The 25147-nt window shown below is 40.0% G+C and overlaps 1 protein-coding gene across 1 annotated transcript in view; it reads left to right on the plus strand.

Annotated features, from left to right (window-relative positions):
- GLB1 (galactosidase beta 1) overlaps nt 1–23773 on the plus strand; it is a 50923-nt gene extending 27150 nt beyond the window's left edge. Inside the window, exons 5-16 of the mRNA XM_063130294.1 lie at nt 17–111; nt 1861–2041; nt 5643–5701; nt 6188–6309; nt 6392–6432; nt 7013–7125; nt 8257–8331; nt 9785–9874; nt 11324–11437; nt 14269–14400; nt 17771–17995; nt 22911–23773. Coding sequence (XP_062986364.1) covers nt 17–111; nt 1861–2041; nt 5643–5701; nt 6188–6309; nt 6392–6432; nt 7013–7125; nt 8257–8331; nt 9785–9874; nt 11324–11437; nt 14269–14400; nt 17771–17995; nt 22911–23171 — 1508 coding nt within the window. The 3' untranslated portion in view covers nt 23172–23773. The remainder of the gene's footprint in view (nt 1–16; nt 112–1860; nt 2042–5642; nt 5702–6187; nt 6310–6391; nt 6433–7012; nt 7126–8256; nt 8332–9784; nt 9875–11323; nt 11438–14268; nt 14401–17770; nt 17996–22910) is intronic.
- Nucleotides 23774–25147: the final 1374 nt, after the last annotated feature.

A 25147-nucleotide genomic window follows, 5' to 3' on the forward strand; every position in this document is an offset into this window, starting at 1 on the left:
ATTCCTCCCACCCCAGATTACTTGGCAGCTGTTGGAAGATGGATGGGGGTCTTACTACCAAAGATGAAGTCTCACCTCTATCAAAATGGAGGTCCAATTATCATGGTGCAGGTAAAATTATGTTTGAATCAAAATGAGCACTAACAGTTTCAAGTAGGAAAATGCTTTTTTAAAATTCTGAATGCTATTGGAACCAAAACTCCTAAAGATTTTTCTAGTTTCCCACTTTGGGTGGTTATTCAAAAACCATATATAACTTGCGAAATGATTAATGTCCATGAAACCAAATGCTGTAAACTACAGGCATATAGTGCAGGTCCAGCAGTTGTACAATTTCTGCAAAACCTGCTGTGACCATCTGCTTGACTAGAGCATATGCAACAGTTCTTCATGAGAACCTGTCAGTCATAATGCCCCATTTTACCACTTATTTTTTTATATACAATTCAACTGATATACAGGCTATGCAATGCACATGATATAGCGCACCAAAAACAAAACAAACAGCCATCTCATTTATAATATTTTTATCCATTTAAAATTTTAAAAAATTCTAAAATGTAAAATTTTATAGCTTTAAACTTTTCAAAACATGAACTTACCAACAGATTTTAAAATGTGAAATGTTTCGATATAAAACACCAGCTTCAGTCACATTTATTTATATATATTTAGAACATATGGGATAGAATGCTAGCTTGTGAGAGTTAAGTTGCATCTTTACATCCAAGTATAGGCAAGGACCTATGGGGTATAGTTCAAATTCCTAAAATATTTAGAACGCAAATTATCTTGTGAGATATTTTTGTTAATTCAATAATGTATATTTAACAAATATATACTTTTACCACAGTCATTATGTTACATTAACTCATACAAAATGCACATAGTGTGATATCTACAATAAATTTGATACTAACAATTAGTTTCTAAATCCTGACATCAGAATTAATCCAAATACAAAGTAGACCAATTACAATTTCAACAGTGCAAAATCATACATATCATGACATAGGTACTATAGAATTATGTGGGACTTCGTTCTGAGTAGACATGCAAAGGATTGCACTGTAGGATTTGCAGAAGAGGGAAGGAGTAGCTTGGAACATGTATCCATCCTTGAAAAATGCAAGCTTCATGTAGTCGTGCTTATTACTCACTCTTCTAAAATAACGTCACAATACAACATAAAGTTAGAAAATCATATAAATAACTATTAAAATACAATTTAAAAAAATTACAGCTAAAATTAGAACAACCAAAAAGCAGCATTTATAATGTAACACAGGGTTTTAGTAAATGCCTCCTACTGCAAATTGCTCCAGAAATAATCACCACTGCTAAGCACCTTCGTTCTTAGCACCATGTGAATGGCACAAATTGCTTATAAGGCAGTGCTTTACAGATAAGGAGATTATACATTAATTAGTATTAAAATCCAGTATCACCAGATAGTATATGTATCTATTGTCAAGAGAGTTAACTCTAGAAGTGCCATTTTCTTCCTTCATGAGAAGAGGGGTTTAATGTAGTTTGCAAAGCATTGGAAAAACCATGACATTTCTAAGGCTGCACTACTTTGGGGAAAATGTTATCTCAGAATTATTATTACAAAACTCTGCAGGTGGTGGTCTTTCTGCAATGCAAACTATATTCTCCTGGCTTTTTGTAAAATTCTTTGAGATTTCCTTAGAGCTAATGCAGGAGGGAGTTTCAATGTGATGGGATTCTTCAATTTTAGAATGCATTTACGCGGCCTTTCTACACAAATATCTTACACAGAGTTCTGTCAAGTTTCATGCTAGTTGATGATTGTTAGCTCTTTATTCTTTAATGTTGTATATTTACATTTTTTTTTAGGTTGAAAATGAATATGGCAGTTACTTTGCCTGCGATTTTAATTACCTTCGTTACCTTCAGAATCTGTTTCGCCAGCACCTTGGAGATGAAGTGGTGCTGTTTACCACAGATGGTGCAAGCAAGCTTTTCTTGCGATGTGGAACTCTTCAAGGCCTTTATTCAACTGTGGATTTTGGACCAGGTTGGTGGCAGTCTTAGGCTGCACACTTCCTTGAAAATAAGTTCCTTGAAGGTAGTGGGGTTGATTTCCAAGTAAGCTTGCAGAGGATTGGGCAGTTATATTTTTCAGTATAATATATGAGCATAGGAAGCTGCCTTATACTGAGTCAGACTATTGTTTGATCTACCACATATTGTCAAAGGCCCTTTCTACACCATACAGGTGTAGAGGGGGCGGCGGCGATCCCAGACTTACTTCCTGCTGGGATTGGCCCCTGTGTCCACATGGCCAGCATGACGTCCGGGATGGGAGGAGGGACATCGTGTGAGTGGAGGCGGCCATTTTTTTTAAAGGTACAGGATCTGGAGTGCACTCGCACTCCAGCAAGAAAGGTAAGTGGAAAAAAACACCCCCCAAAACCCTGCTCCACCCCATTCCTCCTGGCCCTGCTCCTTCCCTCTACTGCTCCCCGCTACTCGCGGGGAAGAGGGCAGAAGCTGGGCCAGGCGGCCACACACCTCCCACGGTCTCGGGATGATCTTGAGACCGCAGGAGGAATCGGGTTTTCCCAGGGATTATTTATCCCTGGGAAAACCCGTGCTCATCCCCCCTGCCCCCGGGAAGTCCTGTGCATCATTTGGATGCACAGTGACTCGGCCATGACCAGCCAGCATTTTCGGGCTGGTGTAGAAACTGCTTAAGTCTGACCGGCAGCAGCTCCTTAGGTTTTGAGACTAGGGGGGGATCCGCACGTCGCTCCCAGAGCACTTCTATGCGACCCCAGAGCACCCCGAAAACGATAGTCTGACTTCCCTGTAAAAGAAACGAGGAAGAGCTGTCCATGCCGCCGACGACGACGAGGAGAGCTCTCCGCCGGCAAGGAGAGCTCGGCAAAAGAAGGCGGGGTGAAGAGCGGAAGAAGCTCTCTACCCCGCCTTCTTTTGCCGAGCTCTCCTCGCCGGCGGAGAGCTCTCCTCCTCGTCGGCGGCAGCATGGACGGCTCTTCCTCGTTTCTTTTACAGGGAAGTCAGACTATCGTTTTCGGGGTGCTCTGGGGTCGCATAGAAGCGCTCTGGGAGCGACGTGCGGATCCCCCCCAGGGTCTCTCCCAGTCCTGTCTGGAGATACTGGGGACATTTTGCATGCAAACCACATGCTCTACTACTGACTTATGTACTTTCCCCATTGTAAAGTCTCTAAGTCTATTTCTACATGAGGCAGTTATTGTGTGCTCATGTTTGGTCGCTCATGGAAGTTCGCGGATCCAATACAAGTCGTCATCACCTTGCACTCTTTACAACCTTTATCACATTGTTTTTCAACATGATGAAAGTCCAGCAATTCCCCTCGTCCTGCCATAAATCTATTGTTTACTGATGAAATGCTAGTTTATCGCAAATAATAGTACAGTACCATCTAGTGGCTTTATAATAAAACATATAGAAGAGAAGAAGAAAAAGGAAAAATTATGTGAAAGGAGCCAATCTAATCCTGCAAGGAATCCAGAAGCAGAAGCCCTGGTACAGTTGCAGCATTTTAGCCTGATGTAGAAATGCTCTAAGGTACAAGCCCCTCTTCCCGCACCACCAGTCAGTCTAATTGCCCATCTCCCCAAATAAGGTGGTGGTAGGAAGCCTGTTAAATCAAGGAAAACAAAACAAGCCCCAAAACTGGCCACTAAACATTTTATTTCTCTGATCATCGCAAATCAGTTTAGTTTATATTCAGTGGGGAGAGTTGTATTATTTCAAGAATTTTTATTTTCCATATCCCAACATTTTGCATATCCCAACCATTAAAACAAATAAGATGAAATTAATCACAAACACATTAACTCCTTTAAGTAAAAATGAAGAGAAATTATAACCATGATGTCTTTATTTTGGTAAACAAATAGAATACTTCAATATCTTCAATAATACTGCAATTTAATTCTTTCCCCCAATCTATTCTTTATTTCTGTTCAGCACAAGTTCCTTAATTTTAAAAACCACCATAATATTAAGAGAGAATTTTTTAATGTAATACTTTAATTTTACCACCACCACTACGCACTGCTCTTGGGGGCCATGTTGCAATGGTGGGCAGGGCCAAAGGCAAGCAGAGCAGGGCCAAAAATACCAGCATATTGTAACTTAAAGCTCTTCCTGCCTGTAACTAAGCCTTGGGAGAGACATTTCAACCTTTTAGAATGGAGGAAAACTGCACAAAAGCCAGGAAACCACCAAATGATTGGTGGTTGGGGGAAAGGTGATAAAGCCAGGAGAAGTGGGTGTAGGTATTTGGGGAACCATGGAGGGCTGGATGGAGAGCCCCGGAGGGTGGGATTTAGCTCCTGGTCCTGATGTTCTGACTCTGCGTCTGATTTAGGGCTCATCTACACCAAGCAGGATATTGAACTATGAAAGCAATATGAAAGCAGTATATAAAAGGCAGGAGCCACTCTGCAGTTGAAGTGCACTGACAACTGTTGGGGCCCATGGACACATACCATATACCACTTTCATACCACTATATCCTGCTTGGTGTAGATGTGTTATGGGCCCCAACAGTTGTCAGGGCATTTCAGTAACTTTACTCCTGTAAAGCAGTAGTGTAGATAATAATAATAATACCGCTATAAAGCAGTAGTGTGACCATATGAAAAGGAGGACAGGGCTCCTGTATCTTTAACAGTTGTATTGAAAAGGAAATTTCAGCAGGTGTCCTTTGTATACACGGGGAACCTGGTGAAATTTCCTCTTCATCACAGCAGTTAAAGCTGCAGGTGCCCTGCCCTCTTTTAAATCTGGTCACTCTAGTATAGCTCCTGCACCTTTAACTGTTGCGATGAAGACAGAGTTTCACCAGGTGTTGCATGCATACAAAAAACACCTGCTGAAATTCCCTTTTCTGTGCAACTGTTAAAGATACAGGAGCCCTGTCCTCCTTTCATATGGTCACCCTAGTAGTGTGGCTCCTACCTTTTATATACTGCTTTCATAGTGGAATATCCTGCTTGGTGTAGATGATCCCCTAGTCTAACCCACAGTTCAGTGTAGGCAGCTACGTCATGCCTGGGAGATGGCTGTCCAAACTCTGCTTTAAACACTTCTAGCGAAAATCCACCACCTACTGAGGCAGTCTTTTCCACTGCTGAACAGCACTCACGAAATTTCTCCTGATGTTAAGCCAAAATCTGCTTCCCTGCAATTTCCATCCATTGGTTCTAGTCCTGTCCTTGGGAGCAACAGAAAATAAGTCTGCTCTTATCTTCTGCTTGAAAGCCTTTCTGTAGTTATATCTGGGTTTTCATGCTTTCTTTTAGTCTTTATTCATATGTTGGCACCAATTCCATTATTTTTAAGGAGGTGCCCCATCATACTTGATTGTCAATCCTTTACCTTTTTGTGGCGCTTTTAATGTGATGAAATGTAAAATGCCTATTTACTGAAATCACAGATTATATGCACTTTGTGTAGACCTGAGTAGTACATTTAACAACCGAAAGAAACCCTCCTCTATTTATTAAACGGGGTCAATTTCTGTGTGTACTACAAAAATATTATTTGTGGAGGCCTGTAGTAGCAGAGACATTGCAGCATAGGAATCAGAATTGACTCTTTGTTTCATTGATTTGCAGGTAGCAATGTCACCGCAGCATTTTTAACTCAGAGACACAGCGAACCTAAAGGCCCCTTGGTATGATAGTTTTCTTATATGCATGCATTACTGCTGATGTGAGTACATAACAAACAGTTTGAAGCTGGTAGTAGTAATTTTTTATTGGGCAGTCCTGGTTTGTGTTGAGGCTTGAAGCTTGGGTTGGTTGATGGTAGAACAAGTCATATCAATAGTACAGAAGTGTTACAGTGGCTGGGTTCGCATGTTCAAAACAAGCCACTCCGACTTTTTTAAACCATCGTTGCTTGTTTTCATCCCCTACACACCAGGCGCCAATAGCCTCATTACACATCCAATGTGGCTTGTTGGTTAATCTGAGCCCTGGTGACATGGCTTGTTTGAAGTGGAAATGCTCATGATCATGCTTTGCTTATGAGCTTGTCAGGAACATCTAGTTGGCCTCTTCAAGAAGTAGAATTTCTTTTTATTGCCGCTTGTTATAGTTCTGCTTCATATTTCCATTATATTCAAAACTTTCTTTCCTTTGTATATTTCTTCTTTCAGGTCAATTCTGAGTTCTACACTGGCTGGTTGGATCATTGGGGCGATCATCATTCTGTTATACCATCATCAAGAGTAGCTAAAACTCTTAGTGAAATCCTGGCATGGGGAGCTAATGTAAACATGTACGTTCATCAACATCTATTTAAACGAGAACTTGAGAATTTTTGATGAAGCATTTGAGTGCTTTTTTGCTTCCCTTTTCAGGTACATGTTCATAGGAGGGACTAATTTTGGCTATTGGAATGGTAAGAGTTGTGTGTATGTGTGCTGCTTGTCATTTAATTAAATGGGCTTTGATGCTTTCAGTCCTGGGATTATTTCTCTTTGAAAGAAGGGGAAAAGGGAGTATGAGAATAGTAACTCAGAATACAAAATAGGATCCTACTATTCTCCCTTCTTTGAAACAAGGGAACAAAGGAACACCAGTTAAAACTGAATAGCATTAAATGCAGAAGTGATAGAAGGAAGTCTTATGTTGAGCAACCACAATCTAGAGCTTCACTTTCAGATATAGCACAGGACAGCTAAAACAGCGGTGTTGTTAATGACTGGGAAAGGAAAGCACTTTGGGTTACTGAGGTCTGGCAGACTTCTACGGCTGATTATTTTGGCTTTCCATAGTGAAAGAGCCAACAACATTGTACATTCTTGGAAGACAAGATGCTGGGGCATGTGGACCACCTTATGAATTAGGAGTGCAACTGATGTTCTCTAGACACTTTTAAAAAGATGTTCAGGCTAGAGGAAAACCAATGTAAAAACTACTTTGCTGGGGATAGCACGATGAGTGTGTTGTATTCCACTATATTCTTTTCCTCCTTGTAGGAGCCAATATGCCTTTTATGGCACAGCCTACCAGCTATGATTACGATGCCCCACTGAGTGAAGCCGGAGATCTCACGGAGAAGTATTTTGCTATCAGAGAAGTCATCGGCATGGTGAGGTTTTCCCCCCTAAAGCATTGCTGGTGTACTGCCTTGGTCTTGGCTTCCAATTTATTATAGGAGTTGGGAACAGTTGCTGCTACTGTTTAATGTATCTGAGTTCTGTGGCAATGTGATTCAGCAGAGTAGGATCACTCAGCTATGATTATCTTATATAAGAATATGGTAGTGTAAGGCTTATTATTAGAGATCACATTTTGTTTTAAACTGAAGCTTGAGCATGTAGACGTGCAGAAAATTTGCTCTGCAGCTCTTCCACTTCTGCAATGAGCTGCGATTACATGGAGGAAGTAGGTAGGAAGGGAAGGGACCACGTGGCCCATTCAGTGTAGTGGGACAGCGCCGTCTAGTGGGCATTTTATAGCGAAACCTCTCCAACACACAGCGGGAAACCACATTATAGCTCAGAAGAGTCGCGTTTAATGAAGATTATTTTATAATGAAAAAATGGAAGGAACAGGAGATGAGCGGGAGACGCACAGGAGGAACATGGCGTTGTTAAAATGACCCATGAAGATCTGTGAGTGGCCAGTCACGAGCGTGCTGTAAAACGCTCATCTGAAGAAACCCGAAGACTCTAGGAAGGCTTGCAAGCCAGATGGGCAAACTCTTTGGGCTAGCTAGAGGTTGCCCTCCTCTGCTTCATCAATGCTTGGCCTAGTACAATTAATCAGTGAAGCAAAGCTAAACTGAAGCAAAATAATTTGAGGTGGCTTTGTTGAAAAAAGGGCAGGTTTGAGAAGTCACTTGTACTTGATCAAAGCAGATGTGATGGCACATAGAATTGGTCAGGCTCTGGGCTGAGACATATAGAGCCAGTGAACACAGTCTACCAGGATGTTGTCTGCAAAACTCCCATTCATTTCAGTGGGGCTTGTGCAGGAAAACTTCCATGGGATTGCACCCTTAACTATTTAATTGTGTTCAAAGCAAAAACCAGTAAGAGATTCAAACTGCTAATATCACAAACCAAAGAAAACCCTTTCATATTGGCGAAGTGGCTCTGGGAAGTCTATCCTCATCATAGATTAATATGATGTCTTCATATGCCTGTTGAAATGTGAATGAGGAATTGGGTCCTTTGAATCCTAAAGGCTGACTTATTTATCTTTGTTCTTATTTTAGTACAAGGAAATACCACAGGGCCCTATTCCTCCAACGACTCCAAAATATGCCTATGGAGAGGTTTCACTGGAGAGGGTAAATGTGTATATATATTGTACGGTAGATAATGGGGTGGATGATTTTTTTTGTCTTTGTTAAGGGCCCGTTTTTTGCAAAAGGCAGAAATACCCATTTACTTTATCAGCAATTTAAATGTGGTAGAACTCTGTGTGAGTTGTTGGCATGTGCTTTTGAACTTGGAGATGGGAATTTATAGCTTTACCACTGAGGCTGGGTAAATTCATTAAGCTCTTTCTATGGTGACTTTTGCAACATAGATTGTAGAACACTGCAAATTTCCATTACATTCAACAGCATCTGGGAAATATAGTTCTTGCAAAGAAGCATGGATGAGAAAGTGTTAATCACTGCAAGCGTGACTATAAAGTTAACCATATCATTTGTGATAATTTTATGGTGAACAAACTTTCCTATCCTGCACAGTCACCATATTAACAGAGAATGGAACTGGCTAACAGTAGACATTTACATTGAAATTGTTTGAGCCCAACACTAATAGGCAAAGTGGCTAAACATTTTCTTTATCCCATGCAGTATAGTACACCTTAGCTGCCCCTTATGCCTGGAACGCTCTTCCAGAACTCTTGAGAACTACAAACTCAATCACTGCTTTTAAAACTCAGCTAAAAACTTTTCTTTTCCCTATAGCCTTCAAATATTGAGTTTGTTCTGACTCTATACTGTTAGCTTCACCCTACCCGGTGCCTGTTTACACTTCCCTGTGCCTATTTGCATTCTCCTTCCCTCTTTATTGTTTACTACAACTTATTAGATTGTAAGCCTATGCGGCAGGGTCTGGCTATTTACTGTGTTATCTGTACAGCACCATGTACATTGATGGTGCTATATAAATAAATAAATAAATAAATAATAATAATAATAATAATAATAATAATAATAATAACCACCTTAGGTACTATTGTAAGCATGATTTAAAATTCTGTTTTGTTTTATGGATTTAAGGCACAATCCTAGATATGTTTAGACAGAAAAAAAGTCTAAACATATACACACACACACACACACACACACACACACACACACAGGATTGTGCCCTAAATATGTTTAGACAGAAAAAAACCCTAAACATATATAGTGTACAGATATATCATGGATGAGTGGGGGATGCTAGGAGCGCTTATGACAGCTAAAAGACTGATATTGTCACGTTGGAAGGATAAATGTTCACCTCTCATACTGCAATGGACTGTGGATTTAACAATGCTATCAACAATTGAATGGGTGTTATATAGGCATGACTTGCGAGTGGATAAATACATGGATATTTGGTCTGCTTTTCTTGAAACCTATGCATAACACTCTCTCTTTTTTGTTTGTGTATCCTGTGCATGTAATGTTCTTTTCTTTTTGTCCACGATTTGTTTTCTGTTCTGTTTTGTTAAATTCACAATAAAAAATAAAAAGCAAAAATAGTTGCAAATTATAGCCTGTCTTTGCTCCATTGTAGGTGGGCACAGTAAGGGAACTTCTGAATGACCTGTCACCCTCTGGACCAATTAAAAGCATCTATCCCTTAACATTTGTTCAATTGAAGCAGGTAAAAGCTGGTCCTAGAACAGTTTTGATTCAATGTTTTGTACAGGTCGTTAAATGATGCTTAACCATGTGTATTAATTTATATATATTATACTGAGAAATGTCATTTTTGGGTGGACTGAATGGAGCAGAACTAGGTATGGAGTAGAGCTGTTTGTTTCAGAAGGGATTGGTGATTGAGGGTGACATCCTATGCATGTTTAGACAGCATGGCTGGCTGAGGCATGCTGGGAGTTGTAGGAGCTTTTTCCTGACTAAACATGTCCTAGGAACAAGTGTAAGGGCTGAGGAAGTCGAGTGAAACGGTTCTGTAGTGTAATGAGTGGGCTTGCCCTGTGCCTGGTAGGTGGATAATAGTACTGGGGAGTAATAGATATAAGCGAGTAATAGATATAAGGGACAGGCAGATAAGTGTACAGATACACCAGCAAGTAAACGTATGGTTGAAAGGGAGGCAAAAAGAGCAATCTAGTGTAGAATCATAGAATAGTAGAGTTGGAAGGGGCCTATAAGTCCATCAAGTCCAACCCCCCGCTCAGTGCAGGAGTAACTCAGTGGCAGTCAGAAGAACTTTAGTGAAGGGAACAGGAGGACACAGAATGGATGAAAATACTGGGGGTGCGGGAGCTATAAGAAAGTGCTTGGCAACTTTTTAGAGGGGTGAGGATTAAAAAGAAACCTGTGTACCCTTCCCTCGAAAGTTGTTTTCTATTAATTAATTATGTAAACCATTGTAATTAAGACCCATACATTTGGGTAAGCACAAATATGAAACTTTAAAATTTCCATTAAAGAGGTAAGTGTGGATGACCTTAACGGAAAGAACCGAATTCTGAATAGCAAATGTTTCTGTTTTGATGTTAGCCTAAATTCTTGAAACAAGCATGTTTTATTAGTTTACTATGCAGTATATGAAATTTAGGCACATTGATGTAAAAGTTGGGTATTACAGAAATGTGGAGGGTAGGGCACCGTAGACCGATGGCGAAGAAGGAGGCAAACTCCGGTGCTCAGGACAGAAATAAATTTATTATGCTCAACACATTTTGGAAGGATTACCTCCTCCTTCAGGAGCTGTTTTATGTTCTTTTTGAATTTCCCAGTCTCCAAAAGCAATAATATTTCCTACTCTTTTGAGTGTTGTAAATGCTGTTACAAAGGCTCAAAAAACAGCATTTACAACACTCAAAAGAGAAGAAAATATTATTGTTCTTGGAGATCAGGAAATTAAAAAAGAACATAGAACAGCTCCTGAAGAAGGAGGTAATCCCTCCGAAACGCACTGAGCATAATAAATTTATTTCTGTCCTGAGCATCGGAGTTTGCCTCGTCCTTTGCCATCGGTGAAAGTTGGGTATTCCAGGAACTGCTCAGCGTTTTGCAATCTGATTTTTACTTGTCATAATAACTCTTTGCCCTACGTCTTTCTTCCCATTTTTTTTCTTCCAAGTACTTTGGGTATGTATTATACAGAACTAAGCTTCCAAGAAACTGTAGTGAGAAAACTCCACTCTCTTCAACATTTGATGGAATTCATGACCGTGCTTATGTCTCTGTGAATGGGGTAAGGGGAGACTCCAGAACATCCAGCTTTCTTGTTACTATACCTACAACCATACCCCTATGGTGGGGGGCATGTCTGATCAGGGGTTCTCTCTGCATGCTTAAGTGTCCCACTGCCATTTATCTCTATGCGTGTGATAAGCCCTTGTCTTCCTCATGGGGTTGGGGCTGGAGAAGGGGCAGGGTACCAATGTCACAGTTGTGCTGTCCTTCAGAGGTGCACCAAGCATCTCAGAGGCACAGCATGACAGGTATAAACTTTAACGGTCTTCTCAAGCTTGGATCTAGAGAAGATGGGGGAAGATTGTTCCCACAGTTATGTGGTACTTTGGATGTGCTTAGTGGTCTTTGGAAGCCCCAGACAACTGCAGGGACAAACCCTAGTTCCAAGCTTAAGAGAGTGACAAGGACTTGACTTTTTTGCACAGTGTTTCTGAGGTTCTTGGGGTGCCTTGGAAATGCAGCATACCCCTTTCTCTGGGTCCAACCAAAGGATATGGAGCCCTTTGTCTGACACATACATAATTGGCTTTGGGATGACTCCCACATACATAGACACAAACATTACTCAGCACTTGACAAATTGTAATGAATTTTTGAACTGCCTCCATTGACATTGTATATCAAGTGATGTCAGACAATCTGAGAGCTTTGTCTTTGTTGTTTCATATGTGAAGTCTGTTTCATTCATGCAAGTTATCATCTGAAAATTTTAGAATGTTTTTAGGATGTTTTAATCAAGTATACTATGTTTTTAATTAGTTTTTCTGTGTTTTATATTCACTGTTGTTCTCTGCCTCGATCCAAGTGGAGAGGTGGGTAAGAAATAAATTACATTATTATTATTATTATTATTATTATTATTATTATTATTATTATTATTAAGTACATTGAGTGATGAACATACATGTGGGATCTCATTATCATAATATATTCAAGTATGTTTTAAGTTTCTAATGGTTTGACTCTAGTGTGGACAACATGCTGTCCAATCCTATTTTGATCCACGTTCCCATGTTCACTGTGAAATCAAGGAACACACAATCCTTTTCTGAGACAATCTGCTTTGTTTTTTCCACCATAATCTGCTAAGAAAAATCCAGTAGAATAGAGTCATCAAAAGGGGCTAAAATATGGCAGGATTGTGAGATAACACAATTTCAGATTTGGGAAACTTGTTGCATTTTGCTGTTCCAATAATTCCTGGTCTCTTTACACAATTGTGTGGATCTTTGCTGTGAGTTAACTGTAACATACTGACATCAGAGTATCTAAAGCATTTTTTACTTCACCTGTCTACAGATTCAAGGCAACTTAGAAGAAATACAGCCTGAAGTCACACAACCAAAACAACATGTTTTATAAATATTTTACCAACATCATTTATTTATACCATGGTTAACCCATGGTTTGTTGCCCTACTGAGGGTTTGTCTAGCAAGTGGTCAAACACTTTGGGGTTTTTTCCCCTTAAACCCTAAGTTGTTTCCCTCCACCTTCATCTGCTCCCTCCCTGTATCCCAAATGCCTTTGCAGTGCTATAGTACTTACATGTAGAGTGGCTGGGTGTTTTTTTTAACCAGTCTTGCCCAACACCTCTGCAGACTGGCAAAAATAACCCATAAACAACCCATAGTTCTGGATTCACACACAGTGACAACACATGGTTAAAGCAAGCAGAGTTCACAACCAGCAACAAACCATGGGTTCTCTTTTTAGGTTCTTTGTGGTTAACAGACTATTGTTTGTTAGCTTGGCCGGGTTCACACATCACGGCAATCTGTAGGTTAAATGTATTCAACAACCCATGGATTAAATAAATCTTGTGTTAGCATTATGTATGGACCAGGTCATTTCACCTCTGTTGAGGCTAGATGCCCTCTGGATTTGATATGTCCTGCTTCTGAAAGTTAGGAGGTATATACTTACATAATTTCTGAGAGATTGTTCAATAAACTTAGATGTGAAGACTGTGTTCCTCAATGCCAAAATCTTAACCTGGTGCAACAAAGGCACACAAAACAGATTCTCTCCTATCCTTTAACATGCATTATTTTGCTGGCTGAAGAGTGGAAGAATGACTTGGCCTAGGTTTTCTTTAAATCACATTTTGTAATTATGGCTAGAACTGGGTTTGCAAACTAGTTTGAGCCTCACCTTAGATGGCACTGGCATCAGTGTTTACCATGTTTGGCTCTGAAAATGGAAAGTAGGTTCAGTAGGAAGGAGAAGGAAAGAGCATGTGAGCTGGTAGGGTGCATCTGATCTCCTAACCATGGTTGAGAATGTTACATCTGCACCCTGCCTTGGAGATCTGTAAGGGAATGAAAGAAGGTATTCGGGGAAATTAAAGCACAAGTGAGAACATGATGAAGCCATTATCCTTCTTGCGAAGCAATTTTATCTGAGAGGTTCATCTCCTCGCTACATTTTAATGTATTTTTAACTTCTTTTTAAAAAGAGCAGAGCACCAAGAAAACAGTGTGTTATTTTCAGCACCTCTGTCTACACCTACTAAGTATATCAGCTTGTATTTAGCCATTTAAACTTCCTGACCACAGAGGGTGGGGGAATTTAAACTTCCTCAGGACTAGTTATTTTCTTTTCACACACAAAAATTGAAAAGAGTTTGAGTTATTTGAATGATGATTAGTCTTCACCTTCTTCAATTATGAATTGACAGAGTTGGGGATGGGGAAATTAAGTTCTTACTAAATCCTCACATGAAAGTACAGATACATCTAAAAATAGAGAAACTAATACACACTAAAGTATTTTGTCTTCTGTGCCCTGTTTCAGCTTAACATTTTAAGTATTGATGTTGTTCGTACAGATTCCTCAGGGAGTCCTTGAAAGAAGCAAGCTGTTAACTCTCAATATAACTGGGAATGCTGGAACATATTTGGATATATTGGTAGAAAATATGGGCCGAGTAAATTATGGAAGATACAACAATGACTTCAAGGTACATCTTCGCCTGATACAATTATCCTGCAAAATATAACCATCTTATTTCTTGAGTGCAAAACAACATTTGTAATAGTGCAGGGTGTCTACAGGTCCTTTGAGAAAAGAGGAGTTTGGAGACTGATGTGTATCCCTTTAACTAGAAATGATGTGGCAAAGGAGTGTGTCGTCACACCAACAATGGTCGATTGCAGACAGTCATGCCACAAGTTATACCTGCCTATGGTGAAGGGCACTATACACATCTTATGATTTGGTTGAGCACCAAGAGGAGGTAGAGCTGACATGGTTCTAGTGCAAACACAGCTGTAACATCATATATTGGGGAGAGGTTATCTCAAACTGCCTCCCTTTGGAAACAAGAGAAGTTGTTTGGGTGGTATGGGCCTCCTTGTAAATTTGCAATGACAGTGCAGAGGCCTCCCTGATACGCTTCTAAATTTATGTATATCTTGAGGAAAGGCAGGAGGTACAATATGGACCTGTGCCTTTCCATCCTAATCATTGTAACATGGAAGTTTCCGTTCTTCCCATTCCCACTGTTGATACTTTATCACTTTGGAACAATTTTCAACTTTTTAGCTTCTTAATGTTCCTCTTGTATAAACATTATGGGCCCCTGTTGACTCTGCCTCTATATCTTCAAATAATCTGCCTGAGCAAGCTGTCAAGATGATTCATCTTATGGTCAGTTCACATATGCTTATTTTCTCTATGTGATCCCTCTTGTATGTGGCGTTATGTAGAGAAACCTCTGTGTGGACTGGCTCTACATGGATATGGTCTGCAATGGCCATCAGCCAAATCTCTTACTGTGGTGGAAGTTTTTTCTCAACCACAGCAATAGCAGAAATGGCTATTAGCTGTGACTGGCTGAATTGTGTAGAACCTAGTTTGACACTGAAGGTTCTCCATATGACCCAGTACACCAGAGGTATCTGAGAGAGAAAATAAACATGTGTGAATTGGTCCTTAAGGGAGTTAAAAACAACAACTTGCTGCTGGCTGAGACATTACAGTGTTAGTCAAAAATGCAAACACCTTTTAAATCATAATTTTAGCACTGAAGTGTTCATAGCTCTTCCACAGGATGTGGAAACTTGGCATGTGAAACATAATGTACTATAAGATTTAAAGGTGAGATCAAAATCCTAGATTAACTTTATCTAGCAAATGATCTTAGAAGAGGAAGCATAAAAAAAAGATATGCCTCAGGTGCTGAGCTGAAAAATTGTGCACTAAAGCTCTAGTTTTTAGATTTACCAATTCACGTTTCGATGTTCATACTGACACACCTGTTTGCTATTCAGATAAGCAAAGAAAGCAGTTTTCAAAATTTTGTTTCTGATTTAAAGCTTTAATTTTGATGAAGTAACCATAGCTTTGACGAACGTTGCTAAAATATAGCCCTGGTGAATATAGCTTCTTTGTGAATGAAAAAAAGAAAGGAAGATCTGTTTCTGTCACAAATCTATTGTATTCCTTTCTTGACCATGAAAATTAACTTTTATCATTTTTTAAGCATTTGAAACCTAGTTTTGTTTAATTTATTTGAATAGCACTTCATTTGGTGCCAGGAAGAGAGAGAGTGCATTTGGTTTTTGCTATACCCTTTGGGTAGATAATATTACCTCTTGTGCTGGGCTGCACCCATCTATCCAATTCCCTATGAGTAACTCCATGAACTCAATGGGACGTACTTTTGAGTAGACAAGTATAGGGTTAGTTTCTTAGTGGCTGCATTCCAATGTCACAATATCCAATGATGGATTAATAAGCTTCTCACAGTAGCTTATTTTTTAAAATAACCCATGATCCCCTATCACACATGTCGGTTAATCAGCTACCCTCTGCCCCCTGTCCCACCGCAGCTCCCCTACCTGAGCAGTGGTGCTGTTTCACCTCTGAAGCACTGGAGGTTTGCAGGATTGGGGCAACATTTCATACACATCCTCTTCCAATCAGGAGGCACGCGATCTACCATCAAACCCCTGCGCGATCATTCACCAAAGAGGGAAAATCCCAAGTGCCCCCAAAAGAGGGAGATGCATAGAAAACCTTGGGGGTTTGCAGGATTGGGATCCAACTCCACACACAGCCTCTTTTAGTTGGGAGGCATCCAATCCACCATCAAACCCCTGTGAATTTATTCGAGTGGAGTGAAAATCCCAAGTGCCCCTAAAAGGGGGAGATGCCTAGAAAACTTTGGGGGCTTGCAGGATCAGGACCCTGTATCCTCTACTAAGGAGGCGCCAAACAGACTATGAAAACCCAGCACTAACTGAAAGCAGCAAAAATCCCAGGTGCACTGAAAAGGGGGAGATACCTATAACACCTTGGTTTGTAGGATTGAGACCCAAACTCATAGCCTGCCTCCTCTGCACTGCTGGCTTGGTCGCTTTAACCTGTTCCTAAGTAGCAAGCTGGCGAAGAGTTAGGGTGACTATATGAAAAAGAGGACAGGGCTCCTGTATCTTTAACAGTTGTACTGAAAAGGAAATTTCAGCAGGTGTCATTTGGGGTACCTGGTGAAATTTCCTCTTCATCACCACAGTTAAAGCTGCAGGTGCCCTGCCCTCTTTTAAATCTGGTCACTCTAGTATAGCTCCTGCACCTCTAACTGTTGTGATAAAGAGGGAATTTCACCAGGTTCCCTTATATACAAATAACACCTGCTGAAATTCCCTTTTCTATGCAACTGTTAAAGATACAGGAGCCCTATCCTCCTTTCTATATGGTCACCCTAGAAGAGCAGAGTGGCAGGTGTTTTGACCGATCTTACTGCACAGTTCTGTAGCCAGCCAAAATAAGTCACAGTGACTGCAACACAACACAACAAGCCATGATGTATTAAATAACCCACTCTGCAGACCGTGGGCTATCAGATTGGGTTATTTTGGTCAAATAAGCTATCATGGGTTATCGTGACATCTGAACCCAGTCAGTGTAGTTCCTTCAAATGATTATAATATTCAGCACTTGTAGAGTAAGAGGGGACTAGTCAGCTGGAAAAACCTTATTTACTATATCTTTTTAAGATTGAGGTCAATTACAGTTTCCTTTAAAGGATTCCTATGATCTGTGTTTCTAGAGAAAATTATATTGCAAAAACTAGATTCTGATTATTTCTACTGCATGACCCATGAATTATAATACAATACTATAATAAGATACTTACAGGAATAATGGGAAGTAGGCAGATTGAGACAAGACCAATTGCTACTGAATGCTTCTTGAGGATTTCTCTTGAATTTTCATTCATGGTTTTTGTTTTGTTTTGTTTTATTCCAAACAACAAACAACTATAAGAAAAAGTCTAATTCCAGCTTTTCCTTCTCTGACTGTATTTACGATAAATCCATTTGCAGGGACTGATTTCAAATGTAACTCTTGCTGGAGAGATACTCATGGACTGGGAGATATATCCACTGGATATTGACAGAGCAGTGGGTCAGGGCCTCAAAAATGAGATGTCTGGTGGGAATATTCCAAACTATGAAGAGCCTGCTTTTTATGTTGGCCATTTTCCCATTCCTAGTGGAATTCCTGACTTACCTCAGGACACCTTCATCAGGGTTCCTGGGTGGACAAAGGTAAATTTTCTTTTCATGAAAACTTAACAAATTTCTAATTTCAAAATACTTGTTCTTAACTGAATGTTGTTTGTTTGTTTGTTTGTTTATTACATTTATATCCCACCTTTTTTCCTTCAAGGAACCCAAGGCGGTTTACATAATCCTCCTCCTCTCCATGTTAGGTATAAAAATGTAATAAATAAATAAATAAATATCCTCACAACAACCCTGTGAGTTAGGTTGGGCTGAGAGTCTGTGACTGGCCCAAAATCACCCAGCGGGTTTCCATGGCCGAGTGGGGACTAGAACCCGGATCTCCTGACTCCCAGTCCAACACCTTAGCCACTACACCACACTGACTTGTTTGACGGGAGAGTGTAAAGTTGCCTAGTTGGAATTTATTAGCAGCATTTATTTATTTATTTATTTAAGCATTTTTATCCCGCCATTCAGCCAAAAAAGGCTGTCATGGCGGCTTACAAAAATATTTCTTGACAGTCCCTGCCCACAGGTTTACACTCTAAAAAACATGACACAAAAGGAAAGGGGATTGGGGGGGAGGAGGAGAGGGGAAAGAAAAGCAAAATTCAGGCACTACATTCTTAGTTGCAAAAGTTCAGCAGTGACAGTTGGCAGCAGGAGGGAGGGGATGCTCAGCTGGAACTGGACCCCAGGCAGGATGGAGAGGTGCCTGGCTGCTGCTTCCTCCCTCACTGGTGGCCTCTGCAGAGACCGTTGATGCTGTTATCTTCGCACATTAACCAGACTGAGGGGGCTTGACATTATAATAGAAACATTGATTAAGGGCACAATCCTACAACTCTCAGCATTCCCCAACCAGCAGTGCTGGCTGAGGAATGGTGGAAGTTATGGTTGTGCTTTTATATTGTATTTTGTGCTTTTATATTGTATTTTATATCATGTTTTTAAACTGTTTGTGTTATACTTTGAATGGTTTTAATTTTTGTGAACTGCCCAGAGAGCTTCGGCTATTGGGCGGTATAAAAATGCAATAAATAAGTTGTAGGACTTTTTTCTGTCTAAACATGCATAGGATTGTGCCCCAAGTGACTCAACCACTAGGGACTGTACAGTTAGTGAAGAACTGCAAAAATGGCCCTGTCCACATGTGATAATTTACCAAGGCCAGGTCATTATAAATTGTAATTAACTCTTGTGTGCCATTCTACAGATTGAATAGCAGCATCTTGCACACTTGTGATACCTGTAGATGCCCAGTGACTGAATCTCAATGTTGGTTTATTCATCTATATCCATTTTCAGAATATCTTCCTTTGCTGTGCAACATCAGATTAAAAGTCTTCCACACATATAACCACCTCATCCCTCCACCCAAAGCCCATCGGTCCACTTAATACAGCTGATCATATTTGCAGAGAACACGCCACAATAGTTTTTACACTAGTTTCCATTTAGGACAAGGGCCGTGACGTCCAAGATGAAGGGGGCAGATTGGGAAAGATAGAGGGTTTCCTTGCCCATTATCGTCTCTAATTATGGACTTCATTGATTTTAGTTACAATTGTACATTTTCTAGTTTAATATTTGGTGTGCAAATTTCAATACAAAGTCAAAAAAATGTGTCGCTGTATCCTCAAGAATGGTTTTGGACTTAACATGTTGCTCAACCAATCATCTTACATAATAAGCAATAACCTTAATGAAATCAGCAAGCTGAATTTATGTTAACTGTTGTCAAATTTTGAAACCAGCCATTTACAGTTACAACTAGGGTTGTGCTCAAGCCAATGATATTGTTATTAATTCCTGTATCTTGTTATAACTTCTTATTAGAGAGGACCTCATCCACTATGTGCTTCCTCAGGCTCTTTGATCTGTAGGGGCAGCCCGGTTTTGTACCTCTTCCTTTACAGCCACATCCATGGCCATTATGGCTAGGGCTGATGAATATTGTAGTCTAAAACATCTGGAGAGCACCAGGTTGGGCAAAGCTACTTTACAGAGATGATAATTACAAATACTCTATTCGCAATGACATCAGCACTATAAAATGCTGTCTTTAGCAAAGTGCACTAGGTCTCTTCCTGGGTTATTTTGTAAAAACCTGATCTATTTAGAACATTTTCTCTGTAGGCTGATTGGCTACATAGTTTTAAATGGCTACATCATTTTAAATCATAGATTTTTTAAAAAAATATATGACTGAGTTAAGAGCATGAGAACACCTTCAGATGGGGGAAAATCCCGTTCCCTTACCATGGCTCTGCTTCCTGCTTCTCTTCCGCATTTGTACTGAGCTGTAATTACAGGAGGAAGAGAGCAGCAGCCATATGGCTTGTACAGCTCAATGCAGGTGAATGGGACAGCGCCTTCTAGTGGGCATATTATACCGCAACTTTGCCTGTACGTGGCAGGAAAACCCAATAAATATTGATATATCCCAGAAGAGTTGGGTTTACTGAGGTTTATTTTTAGCATTAAAGCTAGACAATGGAGTGAGAGATGCACAGGAGGCTGATGGCGTTCTCAGATTAACCCCTAAACATTCATGAGTGGCCAGTCATGAGTGTGCTATAAAATGCTTGTTTAAAGAAGCCCTAAGAAGAGTCCTATTGGATGAGACTGAAGGCCATGGATCCAGCTTTCTGTTTCCTGCCGTGGCCAACCAAATGCGTATGGGATGCCCACAAGTAGGACGTGAGTGCAATAGCACCCTCCCAGTCATGTTCCCCAGTGACTCATATTCAGAGTCATACTCTCTCTGATCCTAAAAGTAGCAAATGGCCATCATGATTAGTAGCAATTGATGCCTTGTCCTCAATGAATTTGTCTAATCTTGTTAAAGCTATCTGAGTTGGTGGCCATCACCACTTATTGTAGCAGGGAATTTCATAGTTTAACTGTGCACTGTGTGAAGTTTTGCTTCCTCTTGTCTGCCTCAAATTTCCCACCATTCAGCTTCATTGGATAACCCAAGGTTCTACTATTATGATATAGTATTTTTTGGTTTTGTGTTAAATTGCTTTGTGTGCTGTATGAATTGGCAGGAAGTGCAGCATATTTTGGACTTGAATACAACAATCACTTCAGCAGTAACCTAGTGAAAAATCGAAGCTGCAAGTTTTTCCTGAGCCTCCTGCAGAAGAGAGAGTAGTAAAAAGTGTAGTTCAGTTTGCCAAAGCCACAGTAGAAGATTATTTTGATAAGGTTGTTTCTGAGGTTGGCACTTATTAACACCTTGTGGAAAGTGACACTGATAATATCTTCATCCAGAAGTGCACACCTAAATATGCAACTCCCTCTTAAACTGTACAGATGAAATGTTTTGACAGAACAATTTGGAGTACAATTTAAATATGGTTTGCAGATGGAGGTTTGCAGCATAAATTGATCAGTGAATTTAATTTTTAAACCATGTCATCGATCATGTTTTCCCACTTCACATTTTACCTAAAAAGTACCAGGAGGACCCTGGCAAAAGCCTAGCTGCTGTATTGTGAAACTAACTGTGGTTTCTGAGTACTCTTCAAAGGCAGCTCCATATAAAGAGCATTAAAGGTAACCTAGTACCCTCCAGATGTTTTGGTCTACACTTTTCATCAGCCCCTGCCAGCATGGCTAATGGTCAGGGATTATGGGAGGAGTTGTCCAGAGTTGAGCCTCGTGTGGCGCAGAGCGGTAAAGCAGCAGTTTCTGCAGCTGAAACTCTCCCCACGGCCTGAGTTCGATCCCAGCGGAAGCTGGTTTCAGGCAGCCGGCTCGGGTCAACTCAGCCTTCCATCCTTCCGAGGTCGGTAAAATGAGTACCCAATTAGCTGGGGGAAAGGTAATCACGGCCGGGGAAGGCAACGGCAAACCACCCCACTATAAGGCCTGCCAAGAAAATGTCAGCGAAAGCTGGCGTCCCTCCAAGAGTCAGTAATGACTCAGTGCTTGCACGAGAGGTTCCTTTCCTTTTCCCTGTCCAGAACATCTGGTTCCCCACCCCGAGTAATCCAATTTGAGATTCACATGTATCTGCTCAAATCCTACTGATTTAATGGGACGTATCACTGGTTTACTGAACAGCTTCAGAACTTGTTTGGTTTTCATTCACAGAATCCATGATTTGACAGAGAATTTTGTGGTGATGTGGATGTGATTAAATATAGCTTCCCCACACCTCCAGATTAAAAAAAACATTGAGAAAAGCATAATGAAGTAGAGTGAATGGGGGAACACGTTCTTCTCTGGTGTTCCATTATTTGTACTAAAGAAGTTTAAAAACAAAATCACCCTCTGAGCATCTGACATAGGCTATTTCTGACCTGGCTCTTATGTTGGTAAAAGCGGGGCAAGGCCAAAACAGATTGGGGGTTGGGGGGAGGTAACAGTAAGGCAAGTCTACAGATATCAGTAGGAAGTCTCTTTGTGGCTTATACCAGTGTGCAAGCCTGACTTGGATGTTATTATATGGATCTGCGAATAGCCCCTAACCTGCAAGGAGACTACCATTATTTAATATATTTCTGAATTACCCCTCCACTTAATGAGTGCTCAAGGCACTTTACATTAAAGTATTAAAATCAAGAAAATACGATTCCAACCAAAGCAAAAAACTAAACTAAACTAAACTGATAAAATGCATTACATTAAAACAGAGGGACCTTCTAAAATCAAAGGGATGCATTCATCATTGCATGCTCAGCAGGACAGTATCACCAGCTGTCTAAAGACCAGTCCTGAGGGAGCCAACCTAACCTCCCTTAAAAGGGAGTCCCATAACCAGCGTGCCGCTTTACGGAAGGCTCTTGCTTAATGGAGTTTGTTTCCTGTAGTTCTGTTTTGGGCCTGCGGAGAATGGTGATGCATTAGCAAAGTCTTTGGCTGATATACCCCTCTTGTTCCTGGTTCAAGATCTGTTGCAGGGTTGAGTCCTGTTATTTTATTCAAATGGTTTGTTTCTCTGCAGGGACAAGTCTGGATCAATGGCTTTAACTTGGGACGCTACTGGCCAGCCCGTGGCCCTCAGCTAACACTGTTTGTTCCAAGCAACATTCTTGTTTCGTCTTCTCCAAACAATATTACAGTTATGGAGCTGGAAAGTTCTCCTTGTGGCACCCAGAAATGTTTGTTAGAGTTTATAGACAAACCCATTCTCAATGCAACCCTTTACTATGAAAGCAGTACTGAGAAGTTGTTCACGAGAGATGAATGGTTGGACCATATATAAGTATACCAGATTGCCTCTTTACGTTGGTCCTTTTATTCAACAGATCCTCCATTTTCTACACTCTCAGCTGTGGTGGTGGGGGAAAATCAGTGTTTTAAAAATCCAGAGGAATAATTAACTTTATCAAACCAGTGGAATGTATAAAATCGTATTAACTCTTTTTCTTAAAAAATAAAATGAAAATCTTGTCCTTATAATCAGCAAGAAAAACAACAACACAGATTCTTATGGGCGCCCAGTGGTTTAAACAAATGGAATATGTGTTCAATAAACTGTTGAACACACATCAGAATCAGGATTTTTTGTCTTGCTCTCTCTGAATTTTTGCATTTTTATCTGTTGATTTTGTATTGTAGTCAGACCCAGAATGTTCAGATTCATAGTTTGTATGGAGCTGCTAAAGGCTTTTATTGTATGAAAATGAAGGAAACATTTTAAGGGGTATAAAATGAATTATCATGTATTTTTGACAAACTGTTTTCACATTGTTGGTTGTTTTATTATGTTCTTCATGGTTTTAATTTTTGTGAACCGCCCAGAGAGCTTTGGCTATTGGGCGGTATAAAAATGTAATAAATAAATAAATGAGAAATAATTTTAAACTTGATGAAAAAAGCCTAGTTTAACATCTCATAACACTTGCATGAATGGTGAGTCTTCCAGATTTGGCCAGAATTTCTTTTTCTCTTCCAAATTTCATTATGAATTCTTTGACTTAAACCATAGGGCACGCCACTTTGAAGTTTTGTTTCAGATGTTTTTGGTTTAATAATTTGCTAGTAAATATTAAATATGCTGGGAAAATGTGTGGCATAGGATGGAATTTTAATATTAGATTTTATTTATATTGAACTGGATAGCATATGTGTATATGTGGCTACAAATCCAATATTTGTTGGCTACAAATCCAATAACCAAACACACAAACATTGACAAAGATCAGAACAATGTAATCTAAAGGCATATGTGCTGAGTAAACACATATAGAACTGACTTTTAATAGTGTGGTCACTCAGAAGCTTTTTTTTAAAGTCTAAAACAGCAAATTGTAGAGAAGTGCTCTGAAACCCTATGCTTACTTCTGAGGTCTTACTTCTGTTTACTCAGTAAGTCTCTCTTTGTTCAATGGGGTTTACTCAAAGGGAAGCATGCATGGGATTTTGGTATGACTTGGATGTAAATGCAGCTGAAAGCAATGGGATTTACTCTTGAGCAAGGGAACCAGCAAATCTCTATTTTATGAACTTGGAGATGCACAACTTCGCATGAACAAAGTAAAGGAAAATAGATCCTTTACAATTGCAAACAGGTGGACTTTTGCAGCGGTGGACTATCAGGGAAAGGGTTTAAGGGGGATTTTTTAAAAAAACCTAAAAAATCAAGGGATGAACAGATCTGATTCAACCTTAGCATGACTAAAGTCCTTAAGAGCTATCACTGTGGCAAGTTTGAATTCTTTATCTTTAAAAATTATGCAGATGTAAGCCTTTTTGTTAGTTTCCATTTTAAAGATTCCTTAAAATCAAGGGATGAACAGATCTGATTCAAACTTGGCATGGCTAAAGCCCTTCTTAAGAGCTATCACCATGCCAAGTTTGAATTCTTTATCTTTAAAAATTACACAGATGTAAGCATTTTGGTTACCTTGGAGCAAAGGAGGGGACCTGACCACCTTTACAAAAGAAATTAGTTAAAATGATTGTTCATCTGCCCACCCTTTGAAATGAGCAAAACAAACCTTCACTCCTCCTCCCTTGTAAACCTTTCCCAAGCCAAGGGGCAGCAACAGTCTCAGCCCATGGGCTCCCTCCTGCTTCCTACAAATGGCCTAGTTCATTGGAATTTGATTAATATGATCTAAGGGGAAAGTATAGCGTGTTGTTTTTCTGTAATTGCACAGTCTCAGGCTGCTGTACGTATTTGACAGAAATAAAGATATATTTTTTTAAAAAACAACGAATTAACTGCAGGGGAAA

The sequence above is a fragment of the Elgaria multicarinata genome, chromosome 1 (genome assembly GCF_023053635.1).
Source record: "Elgaria multicarinata webbii isolate HBS135686 ecotype San Diego chromosome 1, rElgMul1.1.pri, whole genome shotgun sequence".
NCBI classification, from domain to species: Eukaryota; Metazoa; Chordata; class Lepidosauria; order Squamata; family Anguidae; genus Elgaria; species Elgaria multicarinata.